The sequence below is a fragment of the Pristiophorus japonicus genome, chromosome 5 (assembly GCF_044704955.1).
Source record: "Pristiophorus japonicus isolate sPriJap1 chromosome 5, sPriJap1.hap1, whole genome shotgun sequence".
In the NCBI taxonomy this organism is placed as follows: Eukaryota; Metazoa; Chordata; class Chondrichthyes; family Pristiophoridae; genus Pristiophorus; species Pristiophorus japonicus.
Genome location: NC_091981.1, coordinates 223,861,018 through 223,874,868, shown reverse-complemented (window position 1 = coordinate 223,874,868; position 13,851 = coordinate 223,861,018). Strand labels below are relative to the sequence as shown.

Here is a 13,851-nt window from a genome sequence, read left to right as displayed (position 1 = left end):
TCTCCATGGGAACAGTAACTGCAGTCATTGGGGAAGAAATGGTGAGGTGAATACAGGAATGTGTTGGGATTGTCATACACTGGTCCCAGTAAATCAGCTAGTCTAGCTGCAGTAATTTATAAATGCCTATGCTTCAGTTTATGCTGGGCTTATTAGGGCTACGCTAAATTCAACACTTTATACTGTGCACCTTAGGACATACGTTATGGACAGATGACATCCTGTTCACTCTGAATGCTAACAGGTTTTTGACTGCACAGATATTGCACCCGAATGTATTTAAGGCGCAATATGACGACTGCTGATCATAGGTCAGGACATCAATGCTGCGATAATTTGTTTTTTATGTTACCGTCACTTTTTGAGTTTCCATGCCTTCCCTCCCCCTCTTTCTGTGGGTGCAATGGATCTAGTGAAGTTGAAGAAAGACTGATCTCTGCTGAGAGCTGCTCCAAACTTTGAAAACTGTGCCTGCAAAGACAAATCACAGCAACACCTTGGAAGCTCGCCAAGACTGTGTGAAAATAATGTTAAACAAATAGTCAAGTCTTTAAATTACAAGCGTTGCAGATCACTCATCTAAACTGGAAGAAAATATTTCACACAAAAACATTTCTAGATTTCAAATATTACATAGCAGATGACTAGGTAAGATGCACTTAGAAATACCCATTTTAAAAATGTTAGTCTCCTCCTAAAATGTGTGTATTAGTTTGGATTTATTTTCATTTGCTGGCTATGCCTCAAACACAGATTCTTTTTTCCACAGTTGTGTCGTAAAAAAAATCAGTTTATTTTTCTGCTGTAACTAATTGACTAAACTATGCAATGTGATATCAGCAGATGCTTTATTCATTGTGAAATCATCAAGATTGAAGAGTCATAGATTACCAACAAATTCTAAAAAATGGTGAATAAAAGTAATGATCAGTTGTGGATAGGAAATGGCCGTTTGCGACAACAAGACATTAACGACGCATTAATCACAAACTTGGACGATGGCAAAAAATATTGGTCGTAAAAATTTCTGGTTTCCACCAATGATTCATATTTTGTTTGACTCCATATTTTTTGTCAACTACTAATTAACGAAAATATATAAACTTCATATCAAAAGAGCCAATGATAAAAATGAAAAGAAAGACGTGTGTGTATGACACACTTAGTCTCTGGTGGCTACTTCAAAGCAGCATTGGTAGAGCATTGGAAATAAGTCATATGCTCTCTTAGCTACAGGTAGTATGCGGTCTGAAAAGACCAGAAGGGTGAAGAAAAATAGGAAAAAGAATTAATAGGAGAAATCCTCTTTTAAAAAAAAATCCATGACGACCTAGATATTAAAAAAAAGAAAAACTGCCCACAAGGTCTTTTAAATCGAATCACACACAAGAGAACTGGAAATCTGAAATAAAACCAGAAAATACTAGAAATACTCAGCAGACCAGGCAACATTGGTGGAGAGGGGAAATCGGGTTAATGTTACAGTTCAATGATCTTTCATCAGAAAAAGTCATCCTTATATGAGCAACTAAAAACCTCAAGTTAACCACAGCAAGGTAGGCTGATGGGTAAATCATTTTCAAGTTAGAATAACCATAATTTAAAAAAAAATGGAAGTGTTAAGATGAAATGTGAACATACTCATCCCATTGCCCACACTGTTTTCTGTACAGAAGTGTATCCAAAGCAACAGCATCTGCATCCAGGGCTCCTGGGGAGGGCCACTGATTGGTAAGGTGTGCGGTTAATTCTTGTCTTGACCTCAAATCATTATTTTTTAAAACTGCCCTGTAAGAAAAGGTGTTCAATATGATTTTGGCAAGTAAACTAATTCCCAATAATGCCCCAAATTTCTCACATTAGTAGCTCACACCCACCATACGACTGCAGTGTATTATATTTAGTGCTGCTACTTTTCACCCGTAAATATTTATTTACCTTCCAAAGTGTGATTGTTTTTGATCTTATTTTTGCAATTAGATGAGGAAAAAAATTTTTTTTTTTTTAATGGTTGCAATACACAACCAGTAACATTGCTACAACAATTCATTGCCAATAATGCAATTGTGTTACCTAATATTTTTAATCATTTTGAATTCATGTTTCAGATATCTGACAATATCTTCAAATAATGTGTTTCATTTTCAACCAATCTTAACCAAACAAACAGCAAATATTACTCTTGCATTGTTAGAGGCAATATATACAATGGGACTCTCATGGCCCCTTTAAATTACACCACTGCCACCAGGAGCAGCCTCAATCTTGGTGACATTGTAAAATGTGTGAAGCAATGCAGCTGCCTCCAGAGAAGAGAGGCACCAACCTTTCTGAGCTGCTCCAAAATCAGTAACACCATTGGTAGCAAATAAAAAAAACTACCAGTTGGTGGTGCTAAATGCCATTTTTTCCGGCAATGGAGACTGAGTGATTGGACTGCCTGTGTAGACCAGTGATGTAATTTTCACTTACTGGCTTCCACTAACTCCCCTCCCCCATCAGGAAAGGACCATGATCAGAAATGACTGCATGTGGAAGACTGTGCATTGGTATCTGCTATAAAATCTGCCCCACAGTTTAAATGTAAAGGTATGGCACAGCACTGGAAGCCCCAGTATATCATAAAACTACATCTATTTATAGTGGTTCTGTTAATTAAAGGGGACACCAGTCACAAATATGTAATCCTGGCTGGCCTCCCGCGTTCTCCCCTATGTAAACTAGAGGTGATCCAAAACTCGTTTGCCCGTGTCCTAACTCACACCAAGTCCCGCTCACCCATCATCCCTGTGCTCGCTGACCTACATTGGCTTCCGGTTAAGCAACGCCTCGATTTCAAAATTCTTATCCTGGTTTTCAAATCCTTCCATTGCCTCGCCCCTCCCTATCTCTGTATTCTCCCCCAACCCCACAACCTCCTCCTCTTTCCCCCCCCCCCCCCCCCAGATGTCTGCGCTCCTCTAATTCTGCCCTCAAGCATCCCTGATTATAATCATTCAACCATTGGTGGCTGTACCTTCTGTTGCCTAGGCCCTAAGCTCGAACTCCCTGCCTAAACCTCACTGCCTCTCTTTCCTCCTTCAAGATTCTCCTTACAACCGGCCAAGCTTTTGGTCACCTGCCCTAATTTCTCCTTATGCGACTTGGTGTCAAATTTGTTGTCCCATAATACTCGTATGAAGCGTCTTGGGCTGTTTCTCTATGTTAAAAGCGCTATATAAATACAAGTTGTTGTTGTTGTACATGGGGTAGGCTTTATTGATTTAAATCGAATTAGTTTAAAAATACAGTGAAACCCACTCAATTGCATCCACTGGGGACAAACTCCTAAATTGTGATAAAATTCTTTAAAGTGGGAGCAACAAAACCAAGGCTTGTGCATAACAACCTTTATTTATCTAAATTTCAAACATCTTACAACATGGGTGAATACAGTGTTACATCTTATAACATCTTAAAAATTAAAGAAAATACTCATGTCTCAGGAGCTTTTTTATGCCGCAAGAATTCTGTGATCCTTATTTTGGCGGAGAACAGAAGAAATCAACCTTTGCACTTTCCCTTCTAGTGCACAGAATTCATCAAACATGACAACAATATACAGTGTTCTTTTCTCAATAGGGCAGCGCTCACCTTCTCTCCTTTTCTTGCATTGGCTTCATCAGGCAGGGTGGACACTCTGCTAACCAATCAGACCGTGCATGCATAGCGGTTTATTATTCTGCTTTTTTAACCACACAGCTTTTTATAAACAAGGTTGTGTCTCACTTTCTAGCGGCACAGGAATGCATTTGATGCTTCTAAGCTTTCAACGTCTTTGGCAAACTCATTACCTTTAGTTTTCGACAGACAGCGGTCAAGTGGTATTTTCTGAGCTCTTGTGTCATTAAGCAGCTCTTCAACACTTGCCATCTTACTTTCACACTTCCATTTCCCATCTGGTACTCATTTCAATGCCAGTCCTTCAAGGCACCGCTTTTCTTTTGAGTATTCTTCAGACCAGAGATTCAGAAATGCCATACTGTTGTGCGACTAGCTTTTGAATCCTCAATTCCTACAAACGGTTCAAAATATCCACTTGCTCGCACAGCGATAATCCCCACCGCTTTATTTTTGGTTTAGCCACTGGAAAAATCAACTCCCTCCACCCACACACCTCTCCCCTCCCCCCCACCACTCACTAACAAGTGAGCGCCAGGGCAAGCCAGTGCTCAAGCACATTGACCACTGAACCCAATTAGATGGAGAGCTGAAAGCCTCAGGTTCAAAGGTGACAAGTCTCATTAAAGCAGGATTTCTGCATGCCACATTTGCAAATTGCAATAAAGCAAACTTTTCATATTTGGCAATACAGGGACTTTAGAAATGGTTGCGTTAAAACCAGAATTTCAATTAAGTAAGTTGCAAATAAGGGAGTATGAGTACATCTACTACACAGTAAATTCAAGAATAGCAATTCTGCTTATAGGCTCGAGTGGCCGAGTGGCCTACTCCTATTTTTTATTTACCTAGACATTCAGAAATTTAGTAGATTAGGTGTGAATACGTCTGTTTTTATGTCGGTACAGATTGAAGTTTTATATTTCAAAAAACAACCTGTTACTCCCTCCTATATATACATTCACATCATACTTAATTGAACATGGTTTTTGTCATGTATGTAACCTTCATGTAACTATAACCTTCATAAACATAACATAAGAATTAGGAATAGGAGTAGGCCATCTAGCCCCTCGAGCCTGCTCGGCCATTCAACAAGATCATGGCTGATCTGGCCATGGACTCACTTCCACTTACCCACCCGCTCCCCGTAACCCTTAATTCCCTTATTGGTTAAAAATCTATCTATCTGTGATTTGAATACATTCAATGAGCTAGCCTCAACTGCTTCCTTGGGCAGAGAATTCCACAGATTCACAACCCTCTGGGAGAAGAAATTCCTTCTCAACTCGGTTTTAAATTGGCTCCCCCGTATTTTGAGGCTGTGCCCCTTAGTTCTAGTCTCCCCGACCAGTGGAAACAACCTCTCTGCCTCTATCTTGTCTATCCCTTTCATGATTTTAAATGTTTCTATAAGATCACCCCTCATCCTTCTGAACTCCAACGAGTAAAGACCCAGTCTACTCAATCTATCATCATAAGGTAACCCCCTCATCTCTGGAATCAGCCTAGTGAATCATCTCTGTACCCCCTCCAAGGCCAGTATATCCTTCCTTAAGTAAGGTGACCAAAACTGCACTCAGTACTCCAGGTGCGGCCTCACCAATATCCTGTACAGTTGCAGCAGGACCTCCCTGCTTTTGTACTCCATCCCTCTCGCAATGAAGGCCAACATTCCATTCGCCTTCCTGATTACCTGCTGCACCTGCAAACTAACTTTTTGGGATTCATGCACAAGGTCTCCCAGGTCCCTCTGCAAATCAGCATGTTGTAATTTCTCTCCATTCAAATAATATTCCCTTTTACTGGTTTTTCCCCCCCCCCCCCAAGGTGGATGACCTCACATTTTCCGACATTGTATTCCATCTGCCAAACCTTAGCCCATTCGCTTAACCTATCTAAATCTCTTTGCAGCCTCTCTGTGTCCTCTACACAACCCGTTTTCCCACTAATCTTTGTGTGATCTGCAAATTTTGTTACACTACACTCTGTCCCCAATAACAACATTGCATACTGTATACATCTAAGAAATGCACACCTTGACCACAGGGGGTGAACATGTGGGAGACACACCTCACCTGGTCATCCGGGTTATTAAAGGGAGGTCCCATGCAGGGTCATCACTTCTTGGTCCTGTAAATAAAGGTTCGGGTCACAGTGACCTTGTCTGCAGAATGTGCCTCGTGTGAATTTATAGTAGTGTGTAAGGACATTACACTTGGCGACGAGAAACGGGAATCAACGACTTACGAGAATGGCCACCGGTAGCACAGAGAAACGGTACTGTGTTGGTGAGGACTGGGACGATTTCGTTGCGAGGCTCCAGCAGAGCTTTGTCATGAAGGACTGGCTGGGAGATGCAGCGGCTGACAAGCGAAGGGCGCATCTACTGACCAGCTGTGGACCTAAGACGTACGCGCTGGTGAAAGACCTGCTCGCACCCGAGAAGCCGGCGGACAAAACCTTTGAAGAGCTCAGCAAACTGATCGGTGAGCACCTCAAACCAGCGAGCAGTATACACATGGCCTGACACCGATTCTATACACACAGACGTCGAGAAGGACAGAGCATACCGGACTTCGTTGCGGACCTTCGGCGCTTGGCCAGCCTCTAAGTTCACAGACGCCTGCAGGGGGGAGATGTTAAGGGATTTTTTTATTGAGGGCATTTTCAGAAAGCTAATTGAGACCAAGGACTTGATCTTGGAAGCAGCGGCCTTGATGGCTCAGACCTTCATGGCGGGGGAGGAGGAAACCAAGATAATATATGCGCGCAACTCTGCTTCCAACGTGGCGATGGATCAGGGAGTTAACACTGTAAACGCGACTCAGAACCCTGCAGGCAGGCAAGGGCAATTCGACACCACCCAGGCTGCAACAGACTCTAGAGTGGGTACTCAACAGAGACAATGGCAGGTTGAATGTACATTTACGCCATCACGGTGGACAATGCGTCCCGGGATGGGGCCATTGGCACCCATTAACAGAGTGCTCAAGAGTAATCAAAGAGACAATCAGAGAGGAATGCCTGGTAACAGCCCTTTTGTTCACAACAATCTCAACTCATGCTGGAGATGCAGGGACAGACATGCTGCAAAAACCTGTAGGTTTCAACAATTTATCTGTAGAAATTGTAACTTCAGTGGACGTTTAGCCAGAATGTGCAGGAAGCCCGCAGCGAGGCTAATTTACGAGGCAGATGAACCAGAAGAGGGGTCTGCAAGGCAGGTTGATGCTTGGGACAAAGCAATGGACACTGAAGTTCAGCGGGTTCACGTGGCAAACATCCACAGCTCATACACAAAAACGCGACCAATGATGATGAAAGTCCTATTAAACGGCATTCCGGTACGCATGGAGCTGGACACAGGAGCCAGCCAGTCACTTATGAGTGTCCAACAATTCGAGAAACTATGGCCACTCAGAGCTAACAGACCCAAACTAGAACGCATTGACATGCAACTGCGGACGTACACCAAAGAGATCATCCCAGTGCTAGGCAGTGCAATGTTGGTGGTCACACATAATGGATCAGAGAACCGGCTGCCACTCTGGATTGTCCCGGGAAATGGTCCCGCGCTTTTGGGGAGGAGCTGGCTAGCCGAGATGAACTGGAAATGGGGGGACGTGCACGCCATTTCATCTGTGGAGCGAAGTTCATGCTCACAGGTCCTACAGAAATTGAAGTCACTATTTCAACCTGGTGTCGGGACATTCAACGGTACCAATGCATCACCCCGGACGCCAGACCAGTGCACTACAAAGCCAGAGCTGTACCGTATGTGATGCGGGAGAAAATTGAGAGTGAGTTGGTAAGAGAGGGCATAATTTCGCCTGTTGAATTCAGCGACTTGGCAAGCCCCATCGTCCCTGTTCTAAAAACGGATGGCTCGGTCAGGATCTGTGGCACTACAAGACCAATACCCGCTTCTGAGAGCGGAGGATCTTTTTGCCACGCTGGCAGGCGGCAAGCTGTTCACCAAGTTGGACCTCACTTCAGCCTACATGACCCAGGAACTGCCCGAAGAATCCAAGCTACTGACCACCATCACCACGCACAAAGGGCTGTTTGTCTACAACAGGTGTCCGTTTGGCATTCGATCAGCGGCTGCTATCTTTCAAAGGAACATGGAAAGCCTGCTCAAATCCATCCCTGGAACAATCGTATTTCAGGATGACATCCTTATCATGGGTCGAGACACCGAGGAACACCTCCACAACCTGGAAGAGGTGCTATGCCGACTGGACGGGGTAGGCCTGCGAATAAAGAAGTCCAAGTGTGTGTTTTTGGCTCCAGAGGTCGAGTTTTTGGGCAGGAGGGTTGCCGCAGATGGGATCCAGCCTACCGAATCCAAAACGGAGGCGATTCGTCGTGCACCCAGGCCCGGCAACACGTCGGAGTTGCGTTCATTTCTGGAACTATTTCGGGAACTTTCTGCCGAACTTAAGCACATTGTTGGAGCCACTACACGTGCTCCTGCGTAAGGGTTGCGATTGGTTTTGGGGGGACTGTCAGGAACGGACTTTCAATCGAACGCGGAATCTGCTTTGTTCTAATAAGCTGTTGACTCTGTACAACCCCTGTAAGAAATTGGTTTTGACATATGATGCATCATCCTATGGGGTTGGGTGCGTGTTGCAGCAGAGTAATGATGAGGGCAACTCCAACTTGTGGCTTATGCCTCCAGGTCGCTCTCCCAAGCAAAACGGGGATATGGGATGGTTGAAAAAGAAGCACTCGCATGTGTCTACGGGGTGAAAAAGATGCACCAGTACCTTTTTGGCAGAAGGTTCGAGTTAGAAACGAACCACAAACCGTTAACATCCCTGTTGTCAGACAGCAAAGCTGTCAATGCCAATGCGTCAGCTCGCATACAGTGATGGGCTCTCACGCTGGCTGCGTAGAACACCATACGGCACCGGCCAGGCACCAAAAATTGCGCTGACGAGCTCAGCAGGCTTCCACTGGCCACCACTGAGGGGGCAGCAGAGCAAAGCGCTGAGATGGTCATGGCCGTTGAAGCCTTTGACAGCGCAGGCTCCCCCATCACAGCCCGCCAGATCAAAATCTGGACCAACAGAGATCCCCTCCTATCCTTGATTAAGAAATGTGTCCTGACTGGGGATTGGACGCCCGCACACGGAGCATGCCCCGAGGAGGTCAGACCGTTTCACAGATGGATGGATGAGCTCTCCATCCAAGCCGACTGCCTACTATGGGGTAGCCGGGTAGTCATGCCCCAGAAGGGAAGGGAAGCTTTCATCAGGGAACTCCACAACGAGCACCCAGGCAGCGTGCTAAAGAAGTATGGTGGCCGGGAATTGACTCAGACCTGGAACACTGTGTTCGCAGGTGCATGACGTGCGTCCAGCTGGGCAATGCCCCCAGGGAGACCCCACTCAGTCCGTGGCCCTGGCCCACCAGGCCATGGTCACGTATTCACGTAGACTACGCAGGCCTATTCATGGGAAAAATGTTCCTCATTGTTGTTGATGCGTACTCGAAATGGATCGAGTACATCATATTGAATTTGTGCACGACATCCACCACTGTGGAGAGTCTGCGTGCGTTCTTTGCAACCCACGGCTTGCCGGACATCCTGGTTAACGACAACGACCCGTGTTTCACTAGCTATGAATTCTGGGAGTTCATGTCGGGTAATGGCATCAAACATGTCAGGATGGCACCGTTCAAGCCGGCTTCCAATGGCCAGGTGGAACGTGCGGTCCAAATCATAAAACAAGGCATGCTCCGTATTCAAGGACCCTCCCTTCAATGCCGCCTATTGCGCCTCCTGCTGGCCTATAGGTCCCGACCGCATTCGTTCACGGGAGTCCCACCCACGGAACTATTCATGAAACGTACACTTAAAACTCGGCTGTCCCTCATTCATCCAGTCCGTCAGACATTGTTGAGGGCAAGCGCCAGTCCCAAAATGAGTGCCATGACCGTAACTCAAAGGGGAGATGTATAGAAATTGATGAACCCGTATTTGTTCTTAATCACGCTTTGGGGCCCAAGTGGCTCGAGGGTACTGTAATTGGCAAAGAGGGGAATAGGGTCATAGTGGTCAGACTTAACAATGGACAGATATGCCGCAAGCATCTGGACCAAGTAAAAAAAAGGTTCAGCATGGACACTGAGGAAGATCATGAGATGTTGCCCACACCACCGCCAGTGAACGAGCAACAAGAACTCTCAGCAGCATGCACAGTCCCTGCGGCCAGCCCGGACAAGCCGGAATCACCACAGGTGACAGAGACACATGCCAAGGCTCAACAACCAGAGCCTCAACTGTGGCGCTCCACGAGACAGCGTCGACCGCCTGAAAGACTTAATCTTTGACCCCATAAGACGTTTGGGGAGGGGGGGGGGGGGCGAGGTGATGTCATGTATGTAACCTTCATGTAACTGTAACCCTCATAACAACACTGCATACTGTATACATCTAAGAAATGCACAGCTTGACCACAGGGGGTGAACTTGTGGGAGACACACCTCACCTGGTCATCCAGGTATATAAAGGGAGGTCCCACGCAGGGTCATCACTCCTTGGTCCTGTAAATAAAGGTTCAGGTCACAGAGTGACCTTGTCTGCAGAATGTGCCTCGTGTGAATTTATAGTAGTGTGTAAGGACATTACAGTTTTAAAAACCTAGGTACTAAAAGGAGTTGTTGAATTTTAAAATAATTGCCTTAGCAATGATTATATCACACTGCAATTTTCAGTGTCTGTGCATCATGAGTATGTTCTGGCATTTTTATTTATATAATACTCACTCAACTTATGAATATATTGAAAAATGCAACTTGCAGCCTCCTCCCCACCTCCCAAAAATAATCACTTCATTCCAGTGGCACTCGACACCAGCTGTCACATCACTAGAGAACTGTGCATGACAAGCAACTCTGTAGGTTGCATTTCAATTCTTTTTTTCCCCCGTTATGTACCATTGTTATGCTCATCTTCACAAGACCCAACAATGGCAGAATCAGTTATGGCAGCACAAAGTTCTGAAATATATCATTAAAGTGATGGTTGTGGCACTGCAAAACTTGCAGTGAAACCCAGCAGACTTCCTGTGGCACTGCTCACAGTAAGATGGAGAATACGGCAGTTTATAAACACAGGAACATTATACCACATAGAATTTTACAGCACAGAGGGAAGCCATTCAGCCCATCGTGCCTGTGATGGTTCTTTGACAGAGCTATCCAACTAGTCCCACTCCCATGCACTTTCCACATAGCCCTGCAATTTTTCCTTTTCAAGTATATATCCAGTTACTAGTGAATCTGCTTCCACCATCCCTTCAGGCAGTGCATTCCCGATCATAACAAGTCACTGCGTAAAAAAAACTCATCTCCCCTCTGGCTCTTTTGCCAATTATCTTGCATCTGTGTCTTCTAGTTATTGACTAACCCACCAGTGGAAACAGTTCTTCCTTATCCCCTCATAATTGTGAAAACATCTTGTAAATGTCTTCTTAACCTTCTCTGCTCTGAGGAGAACAATCCCAGCTTCTCTAGTCTCTCCACATAACTGAAGTCCCTCATCTTTGGCATAATTCTGGTAAATCTCCTCTGCACTCTCTCCAAGGCCTTGACATCCATTGAAGTGTGGTGCCCAGAATTGGACACAATACTCTAGTTAAGGTCTCATCAATGATGCACAAACCATTATTCTAATGCTAAAGTCACTTTTATGTCCTTTTAAGGCCAGAAAGTGCAATTGCTGTGCCTTCCTGTCAGCTCTCCGAGTCAGAAGGTTGTGGAGGCAAGTCCCACTCCAGGGACTGGAGCACAAAAAAAAAATCTAGGCCGACACTCCAGTGTAGTATCAAGGGTGTGCTGCTCTGTCGGAGGGGCCGTCTTTTGAATAAGACGTCTGCTCTCTCAAGTGGACATAAAAGATCCCATGACAGTATTTCGAAGAGGAGCAGGGGAGTTATCCCCGGTGTCCTGGCCAATATTTATCCCTAAATCAACATTAAAAAAAAAGATTATCTGGTCATTATCACATTGCTGTTTGTGGGAGTTTGCCATGTGCAAATTGGCTGCTGCATTTCCTACATTACAACAGTGACTACACTCCAAAAGTACGTAATTTGCTATAAAGTACTTTGAGAAGTCTGGTGGTCATGGAAGACACTATATAAATCCAAGTCTTTTTTCCTAGTTTGATATAAAGCTAACTGTTTTTGGGCAAATCCACAGAACGATTAGCAGTTTAGACTGGATTCCATTTTATTATTGTGATTTCTGTAGCCAATTAGAAAGTATTTATTTTGTGGGACAACATTACTCTTGCATTCTCTCTATCTAGATGTTTAAAAATAAATAACCTTGATGATCACAGATAGAATTGAATGAAGTGCCTTAGATGCCAACCTTTGATCCATACGTACAGGGCTTGTTGCAGGAGAGGAGGTAGAAAGGAAATAAAGAGGTAGGGGATAAGAATATTAAAAAATGAACAGATTTGTAATGCTAACCACATGTTCAACAGCTGGCATCTATATATAATTAAGCAATAATAGACATTAACAATGATATACAAAATTTTAACTATTGCATCTTTTGGGGGTGATAAAAAGGGGCAATGCCTTCATGCTAATACAGAATCCTGGACATAATAAATGGCATTGTATTATTGACTAATTAGTTGCCAAATAAAGCCAGGAAACAACAAAAACTGGCTTTTCATGGACTGTTGCAAGGAATTGTAGATACCTGAATAATTGATGGAATCAACCGGTTGTCTCATTTTTAAATCACTACCTTTTCTCATTTACTATTCAGTGGCACATTACTTGTCAAGTAAGGTCTTGCTTTTCCTCTACACCTCCCCCTCCCCATTTCCATTTGTGCAAATGCCAAATATTAGTTATTGTTAGCCTTCAAAGGATTAAATTAGTGAAGCAAATTGTATTCATCATTCTACGAGTTTTAAAAAAAAAGAAACATCCTTTCAAGATGTTCTATTTTGACAAAATCATGAGATCTAGACGAGGAAGGCCATTCAACCCCTCTAAATTAATCTGCACAGCAAGAAGCTACAGTCCATGTCGAGTCCCCCAGCCCCCCAATTGCTACATCTAATTGTTTCTTAAATTATTCCAGGATTATTGCCTCCAATAGTCTATCTGGAAGTCCATTCTTTGAAGAACTTCCAGATCAATCGTAACTCTACCATTTACTATTTTGAAACTGTGTTCCCTTGTCCCACTCTCACAAATTAATTTAAAATAATATTCTTGATTTACCTTTTCCATTCCTTAACTATCTTGTATACCTCTACAAGTCCTCCTCCCAAATGCCTGTGTTCCAGGCTGCTCCAAATCTCTCCAGTCTATCTTCATAACTAAGACAGCATAGTCTCCAATGCTTCTGATAAATGCTGCATTAAAACAAGACGATGCAAGGTGCATTTAATAAATGGGACTCGAGCACTGGTGCACAATTATATTCCTTACAGCTGATCCTGGAGTTCCAGGATGATGAACTCCAGTTGCTCTTTCTCCAATTTGTGGTTCAGGTCCGTCTCCTCCATTCTCTGTAGAACAAGTGTGTTTTGAGCGACTGACTCTGCAAGTTGAGCTTCTCGCAAACGTACCAACTCTTCCAGGTAGCCCTAGAAACAAGTATACAATTCAAGTGATGTTTTTTTAAAAAAATACAAAATCGAGCATCCCACTCACATCAGCAGGCCAAGTTTATCAAAATATTTTTTCACTCTGCAAGTACATAAGAACATAAGAATTTGGAGAAGGAGCAGGCCCCTCGAGCCTGCTCCACCATTCAATATCACGGCTCATCTTATCATGGACGCAGCTCCACTTCCCTGCCCGCTCCCCATAACCCTTTACTCCCTTATCGCTCAAAAATCTATTTCCGCCTTAAATATATTCAATGACCCAGCCTCCACAGCTCTCTGGGGCAGTGAATTCCACAGATTTACAACCCTCAGAAGAAATTCCTCCTCATCTCAGTTTTAAATGGGTGGCCCCTTATTCTGAGACTAGTTTTAGTTTCCCCTAAGAGTGGAAACATCCTCTCTGCATCCACCTTGTCGAGCCCCCTCATTATCTTATATGTTTCAATAAGATCACCTCTCATTCTTCTGAACTCCAATGAGTACAGGCCCAATCTACTCAACCTATCTTCACAAGTCAATCCCCTCATCTCCAG

The 13,851-nt window shown here is 44.1% G+C and overlaps 1 protein-coding gene across 1 annotated transcript in view; it reads right to left on the bottom strand.

The window, feature by feature from the left end:
* The window catches only part of rundc3b (RUN domain containing 3b), a 171,912-nt gene that overhangs the window by 10,322 nt on the left and 147,739 nt on the right, over positions 1 to 13,851 (bottom strand). Inside the window, exons 8-10 of the mRNA XM_070881341.1 lie at positions 13,137 to 13,294; positions 1,642 to 1,788; positions 353 to 471 (exon numbers count right to left, since the gene is read on the bottom strand). Of these exons, the coding sequence (XP_070737442.1) occupies positions 353 to 471; positions 1,642 to 1,788; positions 13,137 to 13,294 (424 nt within the window). The remainder of the gene's footprint in view (positions 1 to 352; positions 472 to 1,641; positions 1,789 to 13,136; positions 13,295 to 13,851) is intronic.